Here is a 25,751-nt window from a genome sequence, read left to right as displayed (position 1 = left end):
ACTCCATAAGGATAGGGGAAGTAAGCTCCTCTAAATAGTTTTAATCGATGAGCAATCTCTCAACACATGAGCCACATCTTCACAACAACATGGACACAAGGGCACAAGTCATCAACATTAAAACCTTTACTTTTAGTATTCTAGAATATTTTTAAGTTAAAAAACTTTAAAATATTTAAAACTGTTATTTGAAGAAATGAAAATTTTCTTTCATATAAATAAAGTTCAAATGTCTATAATAGAAGAATTATTGCATATGATTGAAGACTCTTACTTCTAATATTTCATGTTGAATATTGGCGTTAAAGGACTTTGTATTAAGCGCTGATATAAAATTGCTAACAATAAAGGACCTTGTGACATATTGATAATGAATTACCTTATGTGAAATATTAAAAAAAAAAACCTTATTTAACTTTTGTTTTTTTAATTAATAAAAATATTTTTATCATTTAACTCTCAGTAATTATTGCTAATGAAGGACTTAATACTAAATCTCTCCCAACTTTTTCTCAGTATTTAATTTGATGCTGAATCTGTTCATGTCAATTTTTTCTTTCAATTTTTCTCATGAGATGTTAAACAAATCTAATAAATTTAATGTGCGTTTTAACTGCAATTTGTTTCACCCAGCCAATCCACGCCACCTGGAAAGTCGCTTTAATTGAGTCCACCTTGCGAAGACTTTAGACAAGAAGGCCAAGAGCGAGAATCCGAGAACGAAGTGATTGTATTTTAGCTTTGATTCCCTTCTACACTCCTCTGATTTCCCTCTCTAAACGGGTAACCTCCTCATCTTTTCTGTGGTTTTTGGGCTCGTCCTTTGATTTTTTTTCCCCGCCTGGTTTTCAGCTAAAGCTTGTTATCCTCAATAACTGGGATACTTTATTTTCCCAATTTTCTTTGTTTTAAAGAAGATTGTGGGTATGATTAATTGAGCACCGAGAGGTATTTTAACTTTCTGAGAGATTTCTACAATGGCAAACAACTCAACGGGGCAGCTCGTTGGTTCAGAGATACATGGATTCCATACATTGCGAGGTACATACTCGCCCGTACTCCCTCCTTTTCTGATCATGCCAACCTACAAGTCTAGTTTTCTTTCCCCTTCAATTTCCAGTTGTACTCGCCCTCTGCTCTATTTTAACTCTTAAGCAAAATGGGACCTGGGGCTTCAAATTTTGGTCTGTTCTGTGTTTTTTCTGTTTGTGGTTTTTTTTTTTGGGCCCCGGGGGGGGGGGGGGGGCGCTTGCTTTTGGAGTCAGTTTGTCTTGAAAATGCAAGGGTGAAGTTTAGGAAGCGGCCTAGAAGCGAAAAAGAAACAGGGTTGGTTCTAAATCCTGTCTCGTGAATGAAGTAAAAATTACTGGAATTTCTGGATAACGCCAATGGGATTATTAAATTTGCCTATAAATAAACTTTCCCCTAATTATCAACAGAACAGAAGTGAGTGATTAATATCGCAGGATTTTTTTACAGTACACTTGAAATGATGTAATTTCCGCAAAGCTGAAGTTCACTAGGAATAATTCTTCTTGTTTCCTGAGAACAATGGGGAAATATAAAATGGACAGAAAATTGTTTCTCGTACTGAGGCAAAGTGCCCAAACCGTGGTATTTGTTATATGTTAGTACCTTGTACAGTGAGGAGTGCAGGGTAATGGTGTTAGGAGCTTAGAATTGCTGTGTATGTTGACTTCTGCTGGATGTTCCGATAAAAAATGATAACACCAAGCTATGAAATCTCTCCACATCTCATAAATCAATCGAGATATCTTATTATTTTGCCATTGTTTAGACCTTACTGAAAGCAAAGAGAAAAGTAATTTATTTGGATCAGGAAAGGTGGTTTGTAATAATCCTAACTTTTGGCTTGATACAATCATGGAAAGTTGTACCTGTTAACATGGGGTTGAAAGAAAGCAGACATTTATTAGTTCAATGTGCACTTTTGTTGCAATTTTTCCTAGCTACAAATCTTACCCGGTTTACTAAGTCATTGATTAATGTGAATCAATGACTTCAATTATCTGTATTGACCTTTTTCTGAAGTATTCCTTCCATATGGCCCAGATCTGGATGTTAGGAACACTATGGAGGAAGCAAAAGGCAGATGGCTTCGTCCTAATGAGATTCATGCTATACTTAGTAATTCCAAGTATTTCAACATCCGTGTGAAGCCAGTGCATTTGCCTCCAAGTAATCATCTATTTTTGGCAGCAGTATGATTTCGGTAAAGTGGATATGCATGCATCATTTTCATGCTGATCAACCATTCATTATTTCTATTCATCATGTGTAGCAATGCGTTTTAAATTTCCATCGAGCACTTTCCCTTCTGATAGAGTGGTTTTTCACACGACATTGTCACGTCAGCTCATTTGTCAAACTAAGGTTCTGTTGTAAATATGAATGCATGTTTGGGGATTTTTATCTACATGCATGTATGTTGTGAATAAAGCAATCTGAGGTCACACTGTGATAAATTCCATTCATAACATGCATTTTGATTGATAGAAGGTTCAGTGTATATTTTTTAATAATTTTACATACGAGTTAAAAGTTTCCTGTTTAGCTACCATTATATGATGTCAAACCAGGGATAATTTGATATTTCTTTTTTCAATGTTACAATGGAAAAAGGTGGTACTATTGTATTATTTGACCGCAAGATGCTTAGGAACTTTCGAAAAGATGGATACAACTGGAAAAAGAAAAAGGATGGGAAAACTGTCAAGGAAGCTCATGAACATTTAAAAGTGAGTAGTCTTCTGTTTTTTCCCCCTTAGGGTGTTAATTTACGTTAGTGTTAAATTTATGGTACCGTAATGTATCTCATTTCTTTAACTTGAATTTAAAGAACATTAATCATGTCTGTGGCTATGAGGGAATTTACCATGTATTATGATGGAATTCTTTTTCTTTTGTATCTGCGGACTTTCATGGAGAATAAATAATCTTTTGGTTTACACATATAAAGTAGGCTATGGCAACTAGTAGCCTGATAAACATTAGGTTTGGAAAATTCTGGACAATGCTTCTTTGTACTTTGCCTAAATTTTGAACCGTGTCTTTGATGTACTTTCTTCTACAAGTAGAAATTTCTTGTTGGGAATTTTGACATTTACAAGGTTTAGGTATGAAGTACTGACGTTAATTAATTAGGTTCTTTTGGTTTACATGTCTACTCTATTTGCTATGTAAGTTATAATTCATGAACCTAAAGTTTTTGCATAATTTTTCAGTCACATTTTTATCTTTATCTCTGTTTAACATTTCGGCTGCATTCTTATATTTTCTTTTTTAATTTTTTAAAAATTTTCTGGCTCAGTTATCGATTGCTGGGTTTAAGTTCAATTTTTTTAAAAAAAAAAATTTATCAAATGATAGTTTATAAAATTCATGATCATCTTTCCTTCCTGCAGTTTTTTGTTGCAAGTGCTTCTGATAATGGATTGAATCATTACCAACATTTGCAGTATCTAGTTTTGAACATTTGTTCTGATCATTTTTCCCCATCAATCAGGTTGGTGATGAAGAAAGGATCCATGTTTACTATGCGCATGGCCAAGATAACCCAAGACTTGTGCGTAGATGTTATTGGCTTCTTGACAAGTATGCCTATCTTTAGTTGGCTTAACTATTGACACCTCAGTTATGCATGTCCAAACTTTTACGTATGACTTGTTACGAATGCTTATATATTGCCTGTATGTTATTGGTTATATGGCAACTTCGATTTGACCCATGACTGTTGTTTTGATTTTTCTTTTTTTTTCTTTTTATTTTCAAGGAGTCTGGAACACGTAGTGCTTGTTCATTATCGTGAAACAAAAGAGGTACAATTATTTTCTCTTCCTAACTTTTGCTTTCTTCTGTTAAAGATCAGTGTTGACCCTAAAACATGACTAAGGAAATTAATTTGCATGCTGCATTGCTGATTTGAAAGTACGCACATGCATTGAGAAAGTAATTAATATATGATCTTAGATCTGAGAGCTAAGCATCCAAACATCTCTGCATATGCTAAATTTCTTACAACAACTGACCAATCATGTCTTCTTCTTTGGATGGAGATTTTCATTTTTTGTATAGGTGGATGGCATTAGATGCGTGTGTCTATTTTTGCCTTGGTCAAACAGCATGAACTAGTCACCTTTGTGTTTAACGGGAATTCCTAGGTTCCACATTGGATCTGTGTAGTGGATTACTTGATGGTAAGTGGATAAGCTTTAAGAGCTGATGAGTAAGATAACCAGACTATTTTCGGCCATGTGGTTTGGATCATTTCACCTATTCTGGGCCAATGGGGCTTAAAGATCCTTTATTATCATAAGTGGCCCCCATTGCAGAGGTTGTCAAGTATCATTTCACCTAATGTTTAAGATGTTAATTCAAGTTCCATGATTAATTTTATTAACACCTGTTGGAACCCAAAGATAACCCTGGTATGACATGTCACGAAGCTCAGTTACCCCCTACTATATAGTAATAACAGAAGAAAATAGCACAGGGAATTATAGAATGATCAGCAAAACGAAAAAAAGAAACCACTCTCAGACTCAATCCTCTAGCTTTTGAGAGTTTAGAGTCTCTCCCACACTATACTTATTGTTCCTCACCTTTCACTCCCAATATATATTCACTAACAATGGTTCTATTGTCTCGCTTACCCTCTCACACTCCACACCTAATTACTCATGTGAATCAGTGTTGGCCTGTTAATTATGGGCCCATAACGACTCTTATGTCTTGAAAGGTTGTTAATTGAAGTGTGATATCTTGGCCACCATGTGATTTTGCAACTGTCTTGGATTAGTTGGGTTTGGATCATGAATTGATAATAGCTTATTCTGAGATTGCCAAGTATATTTTACGTGTGCTTATATAACAATTCAAATTATTGAACTGCTTTAGGTTGACTCTTTGAATTCGATTATTTCTAATTGTGCTGCTTTATTATTCCTATCACATTGTATATCATCAAAGACTTCCAACCTAAAAATTTAATCTACTTAATGAAGGCCCTTGAATAGTTTTTATTATTGTTACTAACATGTTCTTTCACATAAAAAGCCTAATGGGCTTAGGTACGGACAAAGCACAACCATTCCTTTGTGTTGAAAGTTGAACTTAAGTAAGAGAATAGAGGGTAATAAGAATCAAACTCTTGACCACTTGATCATAGAGGTTCTAGTATCATGTCAACAATCATTTCAACCCAAAAGCTTCAGCTGTTAAGTGGAGGCTTTTAGATTGTTCTGTGGTCATCTCTAACATATATAATGCCGTTTTTTTTTTACCCATATTTTATGTGAGTTGTGGTATCCAACTTTCCTTGTTTGATTGAAAAGTTCAGGTTATGACATAAAATTAATATAGTTCCCTTTCAATGGTATCATAAACTTGAAACTATGTCTTTTCACCAAAGTTAATGACAAGACGTTTGCATCCATCACATTGTCCTCAATTAGTTGAAAATTCTTTTTATTTCTTCTTTCTGTTTTTTTGTGTGTGTGTGTATGCGCGTGCAACTCTTGTTCTGGGACAGCTGTATATTTTGGCATCAATATCTCATCCATGGTAGATTTATTGCCTATCTGTTTGTGTTGGAATACTTGAAGCAGCTTTATAATTAGACTTAAACTTACCATCCATTTAATCTGGATGATGAAAATTGGTATTCTAACCTACGTTGAGCTGTTGTTTATGATACAGTTGCAGGGCTCTCCAACTACACCTGTAAATTCAAATTCTAGTTCAAGTTCTGATCCAACTGCACCATTGATTTTATCCGAAGAATTGGATTCTGGGACCAACAATCCATATGCTGGTGGTGAGAAAGAACTTTTGGATTTAGTATTATTTATTGCAAACTATACCTGTAAAGATTTTCATATCTGTATACATATATTGGTAAACTCAGGACAGTGAATGATGCGGAATGGACATGGCCATTACCTAATGATAAGCTGCATGTCTCTTTATATTGACCCCCCCCAAAAGAAAAAAAAAAAGCTTATATTTCTCCCTCTTATCTTTCCCAAAGATAGCCGATTGGAGTTTATTTTTGTTTATGATGCCACATATAGTAGTAGGATGTTAAAATATGGTATTTCGTTGATGTTGAGGATGCTGTTGTTGACTTTCTTTGATGCGTTATATTTCTGATCCCTTTTTCTTTGGAGGCAAGCAGAAATTAATGACAATTCAAAACTCAAGAGTCATGAGCAGAGGCTTCTTGAGCTTAACACGCTTGAATGGGATGATCTTGTGGTTACAAATGATCTTAACAGTTCCACCACATCTATTGGAGGTAAAAGATTGTGGATTCAGCGGAATCAGTTGCTTGTCTGAAAACACCTTGTTCCTTTAAATCTGATATAACTTTTTGCAGCCAAGGTTTCATATTTTGATCAACAAAATCAGCCTTTGCTGAATCGCAATTTGAACAATGTAAGAAGATCTTGTCTTTCTTTTATTTATTTGTTGTTTTTGGCTTATTTCTGCTGATTGGACAGTTAGCCTTGTGATTTCTCGTCAAAGCTTCTTTCCTATAAATATACAAATGCAATTTATTAAAAGAGGTGGTTTTATCATGCCTTTTTAGAAGCAGATTCAAATGATAGACAAGAATTTAGATTCCAGCGTTTGACATGACCATCTTCACTATTAAAATTGTTGTGCCTACAATTGCCTCTAATAGGAGGATATCTGTGCACAATAAAAAAAGAAAAAATTGTTTCTCTTTGGATGATGATAAGTTATGAAAATATCAGTCTTATCAAAATATAATATTATTCTATTCACCAGCAATCACTTTCAAAAAGCTGCGGCCAGGTTAAGAGGCCTTCAAATGATTGTTAGGCATGCTTAATACTATTGTGGACTTTCTATATTTTTCCTCGTTTCTAGGTGTTCTCATTTGTGGTTTAGACCTAACTTTGCCTCTTTATTTTGGCTGACTTAACCAATTGACTGTTGACTACTTTTACGTTTTTATATGTGTCAATGAATCATTTGGATGGAGACTAAAAGCGTAGTTGTGTATTTTATGCATAAAACATAGAAAGGGATTGCTTGGCTTCATTAAGTTATTTAGCTCGAAACTTTTTGTTCTTACTTTGTGCCAGCTTCTGTGATTACTTCTACTGGGTTTCTGTCACCAGGTAAGCTGCAGTCTGTCTGCTGAAATTCCTTCTCTTGATGACATAACACAACCTATAACTGGGAGTGCACCTTATAGTTTCCCAGAAACTATAGATCTTCTGACAAAAGATAATCAAGAAAATCCAAATCCGCAGAAGGGATATCCTGTCTCCGTGGGTGGTGTTGATTCCTTGGACACTTTGGTCAATGATAATTTGCAGAGTCAGGACAGCTTTGGAAGGTGGATCAACCACATGATTTCTGATCCGCATTGTTCTGTGGAAGAGTCATCTATTGAGTCGCCTGTTATGTCCATTCAAGAACCATATTCTTCCCTGTAGAGGATCATCAGCAACCTCTGCCTGAAAAACTTTTTAACCTCACCGAGGTCTCGCCTGCATGGGCTTATTCCACTGAGAATACCAAGGTTTTTTCCCCTTCCTATTCTTATTTATCTACTTCCAAGTAACCATTCTCTATTATAACTGTGTATTATTTGGTTTCCTGGATGAGTCCAACCTCTTAATTTTGTCTTTAGCAATAAAACGTGCTTGTAAAAACGCTTTGAACGCTGGGAAAGACTCCAGGCTGAGTTCTCATTTATTTTTCTGTATAACAAATGCATTTTCAGCTGGCATCAAAGGTAACAACTCCTACTTTGTTCTGAACAGTTGCTTGCATGATTCAAAAGCTTTAGAGACCAAGAGTTCGACTCAGAAATACAAATTTTCTCTTCGTTCCCAATTCAAATAAATGAATTGTCATTTGGCATCAAAAGTATCAATATCTTGCTAATTTGTCTTGAGCAACACATTGTGCTTGGAAAATTCAAATGCTTTAATCGCTGAGAGCCAAACTCCCACATAGTTCTTTTTTTAGTATAGATTAATGCATTTACAGTTGGCATTAAAGAGCTATCTCTTGCTACATCATTGCAAATTGTCACTACAGATTTTACATATTAACTGGCATGTAACCAAGTCCCATATTCACTACCATCTATTTTGCCTTTGTTACTGGACTTTCTGGTGTTTGTGTACTTCTTGCAGATCCTGCTCACTGGAATCTTTCATTATAACTATCTGCACCATGAAAAGTCCGATCTATTTTGTGTCTGTGGTGATGTAAGTGTTCGGGTTGAAATTGTTCAAGTTGGGGTCTACCGATGCTGGGTATCACCACATTCCCCAGGATTCGTGAATCTCTATATGAGCCTTGATGGCCATAAGCCCATAAGCCAGGTTGTCAATTTTGAGTATCGTACTCCAATTTTGCATGAGCCTACAGCCTCTATAGGAGAGACGTGCAACTGGGCTGAGTTTCGACTTCAAACGAGGCTTGCTTCTTTGCTTTTTGGTACTCATAAGAGTCTTGATATTATCTCTAATAAAGTATCACATAATGCAATAAATGAGGCTAGGAACTTTGCTTCAAAGACCTCATTGGTTTCCAACAGTTGGCAATACTTGCTTAAGTCAACTGAAGGCAACAAAACTCCATTTCCTCGAGCCAAAGATGCACTATTTGAAACGTCCTTGAAAAACAGATTAAAGGAGTGGCTATTGGAAAGAATTCTCTTGGGCCGTAAGACTACTGAATATGATTCTCAAGGTCAAGGTGTAATCCATCTGTGCGCAATTCTGGGATATAATTGGGCTATTTCAATATTTTCAGGATCGGGCTTGTCACTAGATTTTCGTGATAAATTTGGATGGACAGCTCTTCATTGGGCAGCATACTGTGGAAGGTACATATTTATGCTCTCAGATGTCCCACTGTTTGATCCATTAAGTTTGTTGCAGCCAAATTGAATCAATTTCGTTTTTGATATGGTTATACAGTTCAAAAGTCAATTTCTGTTCTATATCTTTGTCTTTCTAGATAAACAACTTCAAATATAAAGCCATCTGAATATAGCATGATTTTGGTATATTGCCCGTCTATGCAGTAATACTTTCACACAACTATACAAGTTCTTTCTCCCTTTAAATCCGGTTAGAATTTGAATGAGCTTTTATTGTTCATCTCATGGTTGATGAAACCAAGATTGGATTGACTGATCAACCAGGCTGAACATACAATAGAACTGGCGAAAGTTCAGGCATGGGTTTTTATTAACCCAGAAACATAAACCAGGTTGGTTGAACTGGAATGTTTGCAATAATGAAGTTTTATTTAGTGTTAACTGGATGCTTATAAGCAAACACCCCACACCTGGGCCATGTGCTTTTGAAATAAGTATTTTAAAGTATACAAGGAGTAAATCAAGAAATAATCCAACCAATGCGAGCCCGTTGTAGAGTAAGTCGTATTGAACTGACAAAAGTTGTACTTTGGTTTCCTTAAAGTTCGTTTTCTATTTTAAATAAAATAACAAAACTTTCTGATATAGATTAATCAAAATGAAACATATGATATTTATATTTTGTTTTAAAAATTTATTTAAGTTTATTAAAAAGTCATATCTGTTTATTTATTAAAAATATTTAAAAATAATCTTATTGTGATATATTTATTAATGCAAAAAATGTGGTGTCGAAGTTGTAATATATTTTCTCAACACAATGACCTTTTTGACTAGTGACCTGATGGTTGGACCAATGGCCCAATCTCCTTCCTCGGTTAGCACCTTGTCAGGTTCCAATAGCTATCATCATTTTAAGCTAAAGTCCAATGCTATCTTTATTTGACCAAAAGTTGTTTCGTAGGGAGAAAACGGTTGCACTGCTGTTGTCTGCTGGGGCAAAGCCTAACTTAGTCACAGATCCCACTCCACAACATCCTGGTGGATGTACTGCTGCTGATCTTGCTTTCATGAAGGGTTATGAAGGCTTAGCAGCTTATCTTTCAGAAAAATCTCTGGTTGAGCAGTTCAACGACATGAGCTTAGCTGGAAATATCAGTGGCAAACTGGAAACAAACACAAATGATCCAGCAGATTATGACAATCTCACTGCGGACCAGCTATACCTAAAGGATACATTAGCAGCTTACCGAACAACTGCTGAGGCTGCAGCACGAATACAGGCTGCATTTAGGGAGCACTCGTTCAAAGTACGAGCAAAGGCAGTTCAGATTTTAAATCCAGAGGACGAAGCCCGTATGATTGTTGCAGCAATGAAGATTCAGCATGCCTATCGCAACTATAACACAAGGAGGATGATGGCAGCTGCAGGTCGCATCCAGCATAGGTTCCGTACATGGAAATTGCGCAGAGAATTTCTCAACATGCGACAGCAGGCTATCAGAATCCAAGTAAGGGCTAACCTTCCTGCTTATGATATATCTGGTTGCCTTCCGTGAACACACGTGACTTTGCATATCCGAGCTGCTTTGTTCGAGTCTTTTTTTTTTTTTTTGGGTGCTAGAGCCGTTTGCACAAATTTTAACCTGACTCGTTTTCCAAGTTATGGAGGATCTTTTTCTCATGCAAATTGTCCACCTGAGATTCACGAGTCAATCTCTTTTCTTCCTCATACGCATAACTATGTTGATTAGTTTGTATACATTTAGAATGAGTGGAATCAAGGCATATCTTACTTTTTCCCAAAAACAGAAGGTAAAATGAAGCTTATACTGCCGAGAGACTATTGATTTAGTCCCTTGGAATGTAGGATCTCGGAATGGTTTTCTTGTATTGTTTTTTTTTTTTTTTTTGGGTCCCATCTTTCAGCAATGCAAAGGGAAGTGCTTAGGTTGTTGAGCAGAGAACCTGCATTTCTCTTCCTTGGCAGTAAGACCGCAAAATGATATATTTACTGTCCATCTATATATATATATATATCCATGTGTCACAGGCGTGTCTGAGTTTTGTTTGACCTTTCCTTTAGCTGGGTTCACTGGAGCCTGACTGTGTATAATTGACAGGAGTTCAGCTGTGTTCTTAGGTTCCAACTTTTTATAATGGGACCAGAAGCAGATTCTCCCCCGTAAAATTACATGTTCCTTAGTTTTGATATTAATTTATGTTCATGAATGGATTGATTGCATGTGTCAATGCAGGCTGCTTTCCGGGGCTACCAAGTGCGGAAGCAGTATCGTAAAATTCTCTGGTCTGTTGGAGTACTTGAAAAGGCAGTCCTGCGGTGGCGATTAAAGAGAAAAGGCTTCCGTGGACTTCAGGTAAATCCTGTCCAACAAGAGCAAGAACCAAAGCTGGAAAGTGACACAGAAGAGGACTTCTTCCGGCTTGGTCGGAAACAAGCTGAAGAACGTGTGGAGAGATCTGTAGTACGTGTTCAGGCCATGTTCCGTTCAAAGAAAGCACAAGAAGATTATAGGAGGATGAAGCTGGCTCACAATCAGGCAAAGGTAACAACTTCATGCAATGTATTTTCACTGTTTCAATTATTTGATTTGACCGGGCAATTTAACTTTGTGAACATTGCTTTCTGTAGCTGGAACTCGAATTAGAAGAGCTACTCAATTCAGAGGTTGATATTCTATAGAAGGCAGGCTGTGTGTGGCAAAAGGAATGGTATATTTGTTTAATCCCCATTTTGTATAGTTTGTAATATGCATGTAGGGTGTAGATGCTGTAAATTCCAAGACCCCAGTGTAGATTTGAATTGAATCTTCCTCAGCCCTTTCAATTTGATTTAATATCCTGAAAGGGTTGTTTGTGAAATGTGAAATTCTTATGTGTAGACGGGATTTCTAAGACAGACTTTTAATGCACCATCTAAGGTTACATTGGGTGGCATGCCTTTCTAGGGTTGAATTGACAAAATAATTGTTGCCAGTTGCTACAAATCTGCTGGAGGACTCTATTAATACCCAATATCCTACCTAATTCAAAAGTTCTTCCTAATTTGTTTGGCAAGGTGTGCTTATTTATGATGCGCGATCCACCGACCTGATAAGTGCTCTGTTTTTAACAATGCTGTTATTAAATACTAAGTAATTACAACATATTTTGAAACAATTTTTCAAATTTTTCTGTTCAAGGGCACATAGCTTATCCGCGTGTGTTAAAATTAAGGTTCATTCTTATTTTTAAATTTTTTTTAGGAGTGCTAGGCATTTAGGGGGCAACAATTGTTTTTCCTGAACAATTCTGTTAAAAAGCAAAAAGTATCTTTTAATCATGAATTTTGTCATTTTCTGTTGATATAGGAACAGAAATAGGAAATTCATGGGGCATATATATAATGACAAGTAAAATTCTAATCATGTCTTTTAATATTAGTTTGTTCTTAAAATTTTATTAAAATAAAATTTAATAAATATTATTAAAACACTAAATATTTTAATATTTAATGATTTAAATATTATTATTTATAAATATTTACTTAAAATATGTAAATTATTTTTTAAATATTAATAGCTTGAATTAATTTTTTTTCCTCTAAAGTTTATAAATAACTTGTAATTTTTTATATATTAATTATATTTTTAATATTAAGTAGGGAGAATTTCAATTAAAGACCACGAAAGAGAGAATATATATTGGTGGATCTCAAAAAATTTAAAATCTCATTGCACAATTTCTAAACTAAATTGAAATAAAATGGGTGGTTGAAAAGACCGAAATGTCCTTTTGCAAAATTAACAAGTATTTGGTTACTACCTAATTTTACTTATTAATTACTTACTTGTACTTATTAATTCCTTAATAGTACTTGTTAAATAGTTAGTTAGTTAATTCCACAACTCCATAATTTTAAGAACATTTGTTTATTTCATAATTTTACTTGTTAATTTTATTAATATGATTTGTTAACTACTTACTTGACTTGGAAATTCTTTACAAAAATTGTTCACTCAATTTGACCAAAAAGCATCATCATTAGTTATTAATTTTTTGCTTCACTTGTTAATTAACTAATATCAATTATAAATTACATGACTTTACCTATCAACAATCATACTAACATTATTTGTTAATTATCTAACTTTTACCTATTAATTTATCAATATCAGTTGTAAATTATATGACTTGTCAATAATCATACTAGTTCAATTACTTTTCCCTAAATATAAAATTATTAGTTGTTAATTCTTTAACTTCACTTGTTCATTTACTAATATAAGTTGTCAATCATTTTTTTTTCTTTTCTTTTTTTTTTTTGCAAAAGGGCATTTCAATTTTTTTAGTCATCCATTTTATTTCAATTTAGTTTAGAAATCTTATAGTTAAATTTCAAAATTTTTGGAGACCCATCGATAGATATTTTTCTTTCATGTTCCTTGATTGAAATTCTTCTGTTAAGTATCTTAAATTTTTATGTCATTTTTTTATAGTTTTTTAGTTAACTAACAATCTTTCTCCAAAATATTACATCATTTAAATTTATTACTCTCTACATGCTACAATTAAGGGTAAGATCATAAACATGTCAGACCAAGACTAACATATCAATAGAAATGCTTATTTAAAAGATATTACTTGTTCTATTAACGTGCTACAAAAATAACTACTTAACAAGATAATAATGGAAAGATGAGGGGAAAAAATCCATCCATCAATTTGGAAGTTCATTTCCTCTATTTTTAATACCAAATTATAAAATATTAAAATATTAAAATATTAAATTTAGGTGGTATAATATTTTGGAGGAAAACTGTTAGTTGATAAAAAAATTACAGAGAATGACTTAAAAAATTTGATGAACTTAGTCAATATTAAAAATATGATCGATATATAAAAAAATCATAAGTCATATACTCCCTTTAGTCAGTGGTGGTCCTAAGACCCTGAGTCACTAGGGGCAATTTATTTAGTATAACATTTTAATAGTGGTTTGATTTGGGCCATATTTCAGTGGGTTCAAAAAATAAAGATGAGTGGGGGTAGAATGCAAAATTTACCATATATATTCATGTAATTTTTTCTATTTTAAGGGAGCACTTGCCCACATTGGCCACCACGTAGGACCACCCCTACTTTTAGTCTTATTTATAGAGTAAATAGAGAATAATTTTTTGTCCTATTTATAATTCACATTAATAAATTTTCATCACAAATTTTTACTCTTACCTTCCATCTAATATTTGAGAAAGAAAATGTGTTATTAAAGTATGTATATTTAATAAAAGCAAAGTTGAGAAATTGTTAAATTCTTAGGAAAAGTTAATTAATTTTAAGATTTTTCTTAATTCTCGTGAAATATATTGAAAGTGATTTATAAATAAGACCGGATAAGTATAAATTTTGAAAAACTAGTTTGTGTTGTTAGTGTTTAAAATATAATTTATAAATTTTAGATGAATACTTATAAATAATAATATTTAAATTATTAAATATTAAAATATTTAATATTTTAATAATATTTATTAAATTTTATTTTAACAAGATTTCATATTATTCAACGCTCCTAGAAAAAGAATTCAATAGTAAATTAACATCAAAGGATATAATCAAAGTCATAATGTCACTGCTTATGGGTTAAGGATGTGTTACATTAGTTAAAAAAACAATAAAGTTAATGATTGACTATCGTGAGGGTTTTTCACTTCTTGTAAAAATTTCTTAAGAAAAAATTACTTTATTTATTAGTACAAGGTACCCATCACTTATCAAAAAAGGTTTAAAGGTAAACATCTCAATTCTAGAACTTACAAGATCTTTTAAAGACCGTTAGCTCGATCAAGTTCACAATCAATGTGTCCATGACAATTCATGAATAAAATGCCAAATCATAAATTTTTCATTTTTGATGATGATGCTTACCTTTAGGTAAGCAATTATGATAGAGCCCGTTGGAATAGCCCTTTCAAACTCAAAACTAGTAAATACTAGCCACTATTTTAGAATAAGAAATGATCATTTGAGCTTAAAAGGGCCAACCTTAACCTAAAAATAAAAGGGTCAACCCTTTTTAACCTTTTTTTTTAATTTCAGATTAAAAAATAAAAGACTAACTAAAATATTAATATCTTTGCCACCAAGGAGGCTCCATAAGAAGAATGATCAAATTATATTGATGTTGATAATCATAATGATGATAATCTTCAAGATTTTGCTAATTATGCTAGCAAAGTCTAATTTTTATTGGTATTAATTTTGATATTGTTATTTGTTAGATTTAGATGTTTAAATTTTATATATTGCTTATTATTGTGATGTGAATTTACTTAAATTTAATTTCTTAAGTTTAATTTTATATATAATAACCTTTTTGAGATTATAAATATGTTTTTTTTAATTTTCAATTGAAAAAAGGAAAAAAATTTAAGTTTAAAGCTTGCTTTGCAAAATAGAGCCTTAAAACAGGGTTAACCCATTTAGGTGCTAATTCTTTAACGATGGGCCCAAATTGCCATCTTGCAGACAATACTGCAAAACGTTTTTTCCTCGATTCATGAGGCAACCCATGAAATTGAATGAGCTTTATAGATGGCTCTTATGAGACACTTTTACGGGCATTCAGTTATACATATATATATATATAGATGGATAGATATATATATATAGAGAGAGAGAGAGAGATTAACTGTACTTATTAATAATAAATTGTAGACTATCCTTTAAACTCTTTTTCTCGTAAAAAAGCTTGAATTCTAACCTGCAGTGTGGGAGTCATTAGAGGACCCACAAGTTCAGAATACCTCAACCGCAAGATTGATACTGGAAACTTACAGCCTGGTCAATCCAATAAAGTACTACTCAGGATTATAAGTCATTAACCGGATCAATACCAATACAATAAAAGTACAAGGAATAAAAGTAAGTAAAATTCCAAACATGCACCTATATACAACAAAACTAAAAAGTAATGTTCTGTACTTTTTCTCTCTCATAAGGGTAATTTTGGAAATACCTCTCAAATTTACCTAAAAGACGCACCGTGACTTATAAATGAGACCAAATACACCTTCTAAAATTGGACTTATAAATGGGACCGGAGGGAGTACCACTAAAAGAAGCGGATTAACAGCAAAATCGAAACTTGAATTGAATCTCTCCCATAGCTAGCGTAAATGCCGCTAACCATTGGGACGATTTTCAATCTTGAGAGTGAAATGCTATTGTGGAAATAGGGAAAGAAAGCTGTCAAAATTATTATAACCTAAGGCGGAAAAGCAATGTAAACTTTTTTACTTTCCGAATACAAATTGAACAGCTATACACAGATCTAATTTTGAAACACGGAAGTCACCTCCCAAATTCCCAATAACCCATGAAGCCATCTCAGAAACATTAAAATCACACCCTCCTATCCAAAAAAAAAAACCACACAACACTATTAATTCTGTAATTTTAGTAAAACCAGTACAGACACACAAGCACATTGACCCTGCCCGAAAGCCCATATAGCTACAATTAAGAATCCAATTTACATGGGCAGCCACATCTGAAAATTACAATACTAATGTGAGTGCATCATCAGCACGATGATAATCCGAAGCTACGAGCGCACTTAAATGTCTACTCACCCGCCTCATTTTATGTACTGAGAGAGCCACCTGAAGCCTTCGCCATATCCCATCTTGCGGACAATACTGCACATGAACACTTCTAGAGGACGGACATTAGAGTCAGCCAGATTGACCTTGCCCTTGCCCGTAGTGAAGTTAGTGAGGCCCATAGGATACCGCAGCTCATCTTCAGAGGCAGCATAAGGTAAGTCAATCTTGTTTCCCAAGATGAGGAAAGGCACATTTGCTAGAGACTCATCAGAAAGAAGAGCATCTAGCTCCCTCTTTGATTCTGCAAATCTCTCCTTATCAAATGCATCAACGAGGTAGACTACAGCATCCACCTACACGACAGAAATTTCATAATTAATTGAAAAGGGAGGGTGCAACTTCCATCTTAGTTACGCGTAATTATACAGACAGAGGACTCAAACAAGTCCTAAATAATTAGTTAACAATACAAGAATAAAGTCCCCAGGATTCATTGTAGCCAGCTTATTACAAGCTTCAAGAAAGCTATGCATAACAGTGTAATGATATTGGAAATATAAGAGAATCATGCATGACAAGCATCAGAACCCCATGCTTCGGAAAAATTGTATCTAATGCAATCATCTGAGGCAAGGGAAGCTGATTATTTCTGAATAAGAAACATTACCCACAAATCTATAACCACTGTCTTCTTGTTGTTGATATAGCTTGTGCAACATTTTTTCTCAAATGTTTCAGCGAATCTGAAACTCGTACAGAAAAATATTAAAGTGGCTTGGCAGGAAATCAAGATGCTTGGACTTACACAAGTTACATTTTAAAGAACTAATCAGAGGTGAAACTCAAATACGAGCTCAGTGTCTGTCCACGTTTTTTCCCTTTATCAAGAAACTTAGTTCCATACTGTTGAAATAGATGGTTCAGTCCATGAGACAACGGAATAACAGATCAAAAGCAGGATACTGAGGGTGAAATCCTCTTTTGCACATTATCAAAGGAGAAGGAAATTTTCCCGTCTTCATTTTAAGTCTAATGTCACGATGTATAAAGTAATAGAAGAATAGAGTTTTTTTTCCTGTTGATACCCATCTATGTAGGAAAGGATCATGTACTAAAACAACAGACGCACACGCTCCAACTTAAAGTCTAAGCAAACATAACCAAAGGAATAATCTTTTAAACTGCATGGGTCAAGTTATGCCACCTAATGTCGATATAACAGCCGGACACAAAATCACTCCCAAAAAACATCACAAAATACAGGAGCAATTTGAATTGCACAGAATTCAACAATTTTGGATTATTGAGAATTAGGGGGTGGAGTTTCATAGCAAATTTAGATTATCAAAGATGAAATTTGAACCTCCGACTAACCCACTCTGGCTAAACAGAACACTCGCAGAACAGGCATCAATTTTAAAAATGGTTTCCCAGGAGTATAAACAAAACAGCTAATTTGGTGGTGAAGGCTTTCTGCAGAGGATGCGCCCCATTGGTTGGAATCATGCAATGCCCATTCTGTTTGGCAGGAATTATCAGGACTGATGCTAGTAATGTGTTGCCCAGTGCTGGGAGAGTGTTGGATAGACAAGAGATGGGCTGATGATATGTACCGTGTTCAGAAGGGAAAGGTAGGTTAGGGAGGTGGTTGTTGGTTTATTTTGTTTTCCTATGTAACGCTGGTTCTGCCACTGTGTGCTGTAGATTTTTGCTGGTAAATAAATACTTTTCTTTGCAAAAAAAACTACATTAAATCAAATTAAACCAGACACACACCTGAGCGTAATAGTCCTTCCAGACTCTACGTGCAATTTGGTGCCCACCCAAGTCAAAGGCCTTAAATTTTATCTTCCCGATACTCAGCTCCTCCGAAGTCGGATACTGAGTAGGTTGATGCTGGACTAATCTCTGCGAAATCAGGAAGACTGAAATAAATAAATAGCCTTCAATATAGGAGCAAGTGGCTGAATGAAATTAGAACTATTCTATTTGATGACTGGCAGGAAGTAATGAGAGTGGTTGCTAAAAGAAGTTAAAGAAATTTCGATACAAGAAAACCACTGAAGCCTAAACCAAAAATTTAGTGGAATTGTAGAATAAAACACAACCTCGTCCTTCAGCATGTGAAGTAAGGTAGTCTTCCCAGCATTATCTAGCCCGAGAAACAGGATCTTCGCCTCCTTTTGGCAGAGACCCAGTGATGCTAGAATCCCATAGAACCAATCAATAAGAAACATTTTGCAGGGAAATTTGCGCGCTGTTCCTCAGGAAGCAAAAATCCGCCGCGAGAGCGCTGAAAATGTAATCAGCGATGCGAAGAGGAAGAATATATAAGAAAAGATCTGAGAGAGACCACAAGCAAAAGTAACAAATAATCAAAGAGTCACCAAGAAAACGAATGACCGAAGAGAAATTTTGCGCGATGATGAGCCCGAGAAAGCCAGATTACCGGTGGGGGCCAGTGAACAAGACGCTGAATAATGATCAAAATGAGGCTAATGTTTGGCAAGTTTGGAAACCAGAATAGCCAGTTAAGAAGCATGAGTTCCAGTTGGAGGGATGTGATTGGCTGATACGCGTCATTAGACATGCTACTGTGGCAGTAATGATGTCCTCAGGAGACGCTTACGTGTCAGAAGAACAGAATCAAAAGAGACTTAAGCTAGAATAAACACCAATTTGCAAGCAAGGGATAACGAATTGCCTAATCGTTAAAAAAAAAAAAGGGTAAAACCAAGGTAGCGATACCTTTTCAACTGCGATAGGTACGAGCATGCCGTGTGCTTAGAGGTAAAATTGCCGTTTTACCTACATAGACACTATTATTTTCTTTAAAAAAAAAATGAATCGCATATCAAATTGTCCATACTTCAGAAATTGTATTATGGTGTAATAATGTAATAACAAGTGAATGTCTACTAAAATGAGGTCACTGACGTTGGCCCCAAAACCAGAAAAAATAAATGAGGTCACTGGCAAATTTTCAAACCTGGACTTGATCAATTCTAGCATGCTGGTAATAATGTTGCTGTGTCATTATTTAACAATGATAATGATTCTTCTACGAGTGCTTTCCACTTCGCATCTCACATCGAGCCGACCTGTTATTGGAGGAAGAATGAATGGATCCACATTCCACACTAAAAATTATTATGCTGGAAAAAATATAGGTTTCTCCAGTTTTAATAAACAATATCATTTTTCAAATTTTCTCGTTTAAATAAGTTATACTTTATTATTAAATATTTGATAAAATAAATTTTGAATTTCATAAAGATGATATTATTTTAAGTAATTTTGTATTAGAATTATGAAATAAATGAGTCTAATAAGTAAACTAAAGGTGAGAATTGTTTTAAAATATTTATGAAAACTACATTATTTTTACTAACAAAAGTTATTTAATTGATAAAAATTTACTTTATCATTCATAAAATTGGTTTTTGATATAAAATTTTGTTAGTAAACGCCATTCTGATTGAGTGTAGACATATCCAAAGCTAAGATCCAATTTACTTAAACTTTAATCTGTAAAAAAAAAAACTAAATTACTTTCTAGAATCATTTGCCAAAGTCAAAGTTGGCTGCCCATGCCATGGCACGGCGATGGAGTGATTGATCCACATGAAAGAAACAAAAAGAAAAAATCGAAGACAACTTCGCCTTTCCAGTCAAAAGTAACCAACCGAGAAAATAGTCAAATAAGATTCTTTCAAACGCTTTTCTCTTTTAAAACTTGGCACTTAGGACAAATTTTCAATAATATCACCCAACAATACATAGAATGCAATTCAATATTTCAATATCCAAAAAAAAAAAACAGTAAACTAAATTTATAAGGAAAATTGTTCCCCAAAAAATGCTCTTAAGATACAGAATGCAGCACATAACATTCCTGCAGATGTGAGATTCAAATAATCCAATCAAGAACCAATTGAAAGACAGGGGGAAGAAACTCTTCTGAAAACTGCAGACATGGTGCTAATTGATTAACAAGAGGGGAAATATCTACTTGATATACTGGGAAATCCACTTGAAGCCTTCTCCATATCCCATCTTGCGAACAATGCTGCACAATAAACACCTCAAGAGGCCTCAGATTGGATTCTGAGAGATTGACCTTTCCCTTGCCTGTTGTGAAATTGGTCAACCCTAGATGATATCGAAGCTCTTCTTCTGAAGCAGCATATGGAATGTCAATCTTGTTCCCTAATATTAGAAATGGCACATTTGCCAAAGACTCGTCTGAAAGGAGGCCATCTAGCTCCTTCTTAGATTCTGCAAATCTCTCTTTGTCATAGGCATCCACCAGGTACACAACAGCATCCACCTAAAACAGCCAACAAACGTCTGTGTTATGTCCCATACTCCCTCTTAAAGTTCAAAGGAATAAATCCAGGTACAATGTAATGAAAAAATTAGTAATTTCACCGAGCCTTGAAAGGGAGTTTTTGTATCTTTACATCATGAGTTATGATAAAACAAGTTTAGAAAACATCAACGAATTGGTACGTATCGAGAAGTGATGCATCTGATGATAAAACGATAACAGATTAATTTTATGTCAATGAAGGATAACAATGTGCTCAACAAAAAATGTCTAGTCGGGAAACGTGTATTGTAATCTTTAATACATCTGTTCATATGGAATTAAACTGTAAGTGTAGACTTGCGCCGCAGCTTAATTTTAATTAGGAAAATACGGGTTTGCAAGGAATTCCTCATCACATAATCATCTCAAATGTTTAAGTTGTTAAGTAAAAGCCTATAGCTATTTTCACTATGATCTCTACTCCTCGCTCAAGGTGAAGAATACATGGATTTCCAATCTCCGATTTTCCTAATGCATCCAAAGAATGTACACATTTCTTTGCAAACTCAAATTGAGAGTTAAACATTTACACTGCACGTAACTTCTACATGTTCTTCCCGCTCTATCTGGGTGTCATTGTCTTTCTAGTTAATCCAAAAAAAAAAAAAAAAAACATGGAATGTTGGAAAGCTACTAGTAAAAACACCTCCTGCAAGGTTAAAAGTGGTGCTATCAGCGAAACTTCCATTGTCAATATTAGCCTCCCATGAATCAGATAAACACAAGGGACTTTATCTGGGATTATGAGGCATAGCATCGCTGAATTGGAGAGAGCAAATAGTAACCATCATAGTCACTAGTTTGGTTGCAAAATAAAAGGTAAAGTTACAGACAAGAAGAGCAGATCAGATATATTTGTAAAGACCATACTGCGGAAATTCAATGCTCACAGAACAACAACCATACATCCACTGAAGTGTAGAGAAAAATAAATCATTCCCAAAATGAATCTTTCCCATAGGAATAAGACACTAACAAACAAGCCAGCCATGAAGTAACCATGCTACATTTGGATAATCAGAGTGGCTACAGCCAATTAATATATGAAAATAAAGAGGATCTCATTGGTTACAGCCAATGAGATCTAGAGATATGGAGACGAGAGTTAAGTTAACCAGTCCTAAACATCCAAGTTATATCATAACCTTATCAAAAAGCAATTGGGAGCAAAATCAGTGAAAGGTTAACATGTTTTAAAAGACCAATGACCTAACAAGAACAATGATGATCCATTCCATCCACGTGAAAGCAAGTCTGCAGCAAGGCACTCAAAAAGCCCATTTGGAGAGGAAGTATATACTATATTGCTCGAAAAGAAAATGATAAATTTCAACATTAAAATCAAACATCCAACAAATCTCACTTTTTAAATACTACAAATCATATTAAGTTGATCATTGCTATTATCATTGAAGATTAACCATACAAAAATGACCAGAATTAAAGAATAACCTTGGCATAATAGTCTTTCCAGACTCTGCGGGCAACTTGGTGACCACCCAAATCAAAAGCCTTAAATTTAATCTTCCCGATGCTCAATTCCTCTGAAGTGGGGTGTTGTGTTGGCTGGTGCTGAACTAATCTCTGCAAAGAAATATCAATTACAAATTTCAATTATCCAAAAAGATATATATATATATATATATATATTAAAAAAAACATAAGACAAACATGATCGAGTTCTGGAAAAGGTACACCAAATCAACCTCATCTTTCAGCATGTGAAGGAGAGTGGTCTTTCCAGCATTGTCAAGACCCAGGAATAGAATCTTGGCTTCTTTCTGCCAGAGACCCAGAGAAGCTAGAATGCCATAGAACCAATCGAAGATGAACATGTTCCCCTGGGATTTGGTTCAAAAGGTTCAGATCCAAACCAAAATCGGAAGGAATTGAAGAATACAGTTCGAATCTGCGGGAGAAGTTTCAGATCGCCGGTTGAGGAAGAGTAAGGAATCAGATCCCACCGAGATCCTAGATCAAGTGTCGTAAACACATGTGGGAGGAAACGCAGGTCGGTTTTGCAAGGAGACGGTCACGTAGGGATCAAATCAATATGCTAAACTAAGGTTGTGGCTCCCCTTGTTGGTTTGATTTCCATATTTTATTTATAATAAATAAATAAACAAATATCGGAGTGATGTACAGTATCTTGCACATAGCCTAAATAATTAATCACATATTCATTGCTTGCGGCTTATAAATGATGCTATTTGTTATAAATTTTATACTCGATGTTGAATTATTTATAATTAGTTGGCAAAAAAAAAAGAATTATTTATAATCAGTATTAGTAAAATTGATTAATACTATTAACGAACTGATGCTTTTTTTTTTTAAGGAAGGGAGATCTAAAAAAGATCTATTATTACATAAATGAGTTTATCCAATCCCTAAAGCTTCATCTTTTAAAAGCAGGGTCAAACCTTTAGGTGACTGATGCAAATAGTACTGCCCAACATCTGAGTTAAGTGCATAAATAGTTAAAAAGTTAACACATTTATTCCTCTCATGATAAATGTGAGATATTTCAACTTGCCACCTTACTACAATAAACTTAATATTTGGCTAATAATCATGCTATGTACATTCACCTGTGAACTTATGCTTTTAAATTATGTCTGTTCAACGTTTGTGACATGTCTTGTATTCTGTATTAACATTGATGATTATTTTCATATTAAAAAAGAAATTGTGATTTTTATTTCCCCCGAAATAAGTTTTTTTCTGCCAGTTTCTAAATTATGTTGACTGGCTTGATTGAAAATTACTATTTTAAAAGGGAATGTATTAATGACTTTTAAATATGAGATACTATTACTATATGTTCTTACAATAACCTTTTATTGAAGAGTATGGAAGATCAATAATACATGAATAGATTTAGTGATGTACAATGAAGAATCCCACATTGTACAGCTGTTTCCAATTTTTTATGTAATAAATTTTTGCCTGATTCCTGATTAGGTTTGCAATATTTTAAATGCGTGTGTTAGATCTGCAGATTATAATTTTATATGCATGTACAAAAGACATGGAAGAATTTTCGTTCACTCTTTCACGTTCCCCTTGAATGGTTTCCTTGTTTGTTAAAATGAGTAATTGAGTCTGTCCGGGTTGTCAACCAAAACACAGAAGGGAATTTTAGGGAATCTCAAAACTTTTTTTTTATTTGACTTTTTGAGAATTATGTAAGGTATTTGATAAATTTGAATTTTAATTTTGATTTTAAATAAGGTAACGTTATACATGATAAGACTTGGGTTTGAATTTTAAATTTAAAAACTCATATTTTAAATTTTACATTTCAGATTTATATATTTAAATTATTTATTTAGGTAGTTGAAAAAAATTCAAAAGAAAACAATGAGCAAATTAAAATTCAAAACCAAAATTTAAAAAAAAAAAAGTAATAAGTTTATCTTTATTTTTGATCAATGAAAAATGAGAACAGAATAGGAGAAAAAATACAAGAGTCATATCAATAATAAAAACACGAAAAGAATAAAATGTTTGAAGTAAAATTTCAAATGATTATGATATAGATTTTTTTTTCTTGTGTTGCTCTAAATATTTTCACAGTTAGCAGTCATGTGACTAATCTTCAAAAAACATGAAACATCATTTAAAGGGTTTTTTTGAAGAAATTATTTTTTTTTATGCACTTCCAGCAATTGAATGATAGAATAATGTTTAGAGGATTCAAAGCACTACCATCTACGTCACATTTACTTTATATATAGAAAGATTTTGAAATTGCAAAGAATTATAATGAGAAAGTTCGTTAATGTTTGTATATTTAAATGAGAGATTTGATCTAAATTTAAATTTTCATCCATTCAAACACATCACAATAGAATTTGATATTGTAATTATAATCAAAATTTCACAGGAAACAAAACTAAAAGACCGTAGAAAGGAGAGGGAGGTACCAAAAGGTGATGGCCTTCGTAAAAAAAAGTTATGATTGCCGTTTAATTACAACATCTTGAATTTGAATTGATTAAACGTAAAAAAAAATTTTGGGAGAATTTTTTAATTAAGCTTAACAATGTTCAAATTTAATCCAATTAGATAATAATATTAAACGAACGAAATTAAAAAAGAAAAAGAAAGAAAGAAAGAAAGAGGAGAGGTAGATGGGGTGGTTGACGAGGAAGAGGAAGGAAGGTGAGGGTAGATACCGAATGAGCACGTGTTTGGTCCGCGGTTTGGCCTGTTTGGCTTCCAAGACCACTTTTTCGCACGTGACACAGCCTAACATCCACACCTACAAATGCTAACATTAATTAATTAATTTGAAAAGCCGGTCATGTTTTTAATTTGTAATAATATAACCAATCATCTTGAATTTACGTATGGGGCACGCACCTTTTGGCCAAAAAAATGGCCTGAGGCATGCAGAATATGAAATACTGTTGAAAAATTTTTTGTGGTGCTTGTGATATTTATGGTTTGACTTGGATTAGCTAGAATCATATTGGGATATTGAGAGTAACAATATGAAATTTTAGAAGGGCTCATAATGTGCTAGCTAGCAAAGATATATGGTTCCAGGTGATTCGGAGAGAATGTTAATATAACTAAATCGGTTACATATATATAAACTGAGAATGATTGATTGAACATGTTAGAGTTATGATGATAAAATGCAGAGAATGAGAATTATTGAACGTAATAAGCGAAAGAATTATTCCCCTCTTATCTTTAGATTTCCCTTTTAATTTAAAAACCAATAGATATTATGATTTTTTCTCAAAATTCGCATAATATTAAAAATAACATATTTATTTAACACATCACTGTACACATACAAATTAGTCATGTTTAAGAATATGGAAAGTACAAATTATTTTTTCATGGTAAGAAAACATGTATAACT

At 33.9% G+C, this 25,751-nt stretch overlaps 3 protein-coding genes and 1 non-coding gene across 6 annotated transcripts; 1 reads left to right on the top strand and 3 right to left on the bottom strand.

The window, feature by feature from the left end:
- The first annotated feature begins 725 nt into the window (after window positions 1-725).
- LOC129308538 (calmodulin-binding transcription activator 6-like) lies at window positions 726-11,959 on the top strand. The gene is given in 14 exon segments (XM_054949702.1): window positions 726-1,041; window positions 2,074-2,199; window positions 2,644-2,759; window positions 3,527-3,615; window positions 3,794-3,839; window positions 5,719-5,836; window positions 6,197-6,316; window positions 6,398-6,456; window positions 7,170-7,479; window positions 7,482-7,576; window positions 8,199-8,896; window positions 9,858-10,404; window positions 11,152-11,460; window positions 11,547-11,959. Coding segments are annotated over 14 exon segments (2,748 nt in total). The 5' UTR covers window positions 726-977; the 3' UTR covers window positions 11,598-11,959.
- Window positions 11,960-16,021: 4,062 nt separating this feature from the next.
- Window positions 16,022-19,193, bottom strand: LOC129308536 (GTP-binding protein SAR1A-like). 3 transcript variants are annotated; one of them, XM_054949698.1, is made up of 4 exons: window positions 18,888-19,193; window positions 18,609-18,793; window positions 18,277-18,408; window positions 16,022-16,853 (listed from the first exon to the last, which is right to left on the bottom strand). In XM_054949698.1, the coding sequence occupies exons 2-4, from the start codon at window positions 18,735-18,737 to the stop codon at window positions 16,533-16,535; spliced, it is 582 nt and encodes a 193-aa protein (XP_054805673.1). In that variant the 5' UTR covers window positions 18,738-18,793; window positions 18,888-19,193; the 3' UTR covers window positions 16,022-16,532. The 3 variants fall into 3 exon arrangements, with proteins under 3 accessions (XP_054805673.1, XP_054805674.1, XP_054805672.1); XM_054949699.1 differs by lacking the exon at window positions 18,888-19,193 and having other exon boundaries at window positions 16,022-16,445; window positions 16,528-16,853; window positions 18,609-18,874; XM_054949697.1 differs by lacking the exon at window positions 18,888-19,193 and having other exon boundaries at window positions 18,609-18,874.
- Window positions 19,194-20,311: 1,118 nt separating this feature from the next.
- On the bottom strand, window positions 20,312-22,960 carry LOC129308535 (GTP-binding protein SAR1A-like). Its single transcript, XM_054949696.1, is given in 4 exon segments — window positions 20,312-20,577; window positions 20,579-20,830; window positions 22,325-22,456; window positions 22,579-22,960. Coding segments are annotated over 4 exon segments (582 nt in total). The 5' UTR covers window positions 22,708-22,960; the 3' UTR covers window positions 20,312-20,508.
- On the bottom strand, window positions 21,490-21,614 carry LOC129310237 (small nucleolar RNA snoR83). Its single transcript, XR_008593074.1, has one exon. It is a non-coding gene; the product is annotated as a small nucleolar RNA snoR83 (small nucleolar RNA).
- Window positions 22,961-25,751: the final 2,791 nt, after the last annotated feature.

This window comes from Prosopis cineraria, unplaced genomic scaffold (assembly GCF_029017545.1).
Source record: "Prosopis cineraria cultivar Desert tree isolate PC_DT_omini unplaced genomic scaffold, ASM2901754v1 PC4, whole genome shotgun sequence".
NCBI classification, from domain to species: domain Eukaryota; kingdom Viridiplantae; phylum Streptophyta; class Magnoliopsida; order Fabales; family Fabaceae; genus Prosopis; species Prosopis cineraria.
Note: the sequence above shows the minus strand (reverse complement) of the source record. Positions and strands in the feature narration are given on the sequence as shown.

Bases quoted from the DNA above. Each gene is read 5' to 3' on its own strand.
- LOC129308536 (XM_054949698.1), bottom strand. From the start codon at position 18,737: ATGTTTCTTATTGATTGGTTCTATGGGATTCTAGCATCACTGGGTCTC. The intron at 18,409-18,608 runs GTTGTGTTTTAT...CTGATTTCGCAG, and splicing joins TTCACATGCTGAAGGACGAG to AGATTAGTCCAGCATCAACC. The intron at 16,854-18,276 runs GTGTGTGTCTGG...TCTGTCGTGTAG, and splicing joins GGAAGGACTATTACGCTCAG to GTGGATGCTGTAGTCTACCT.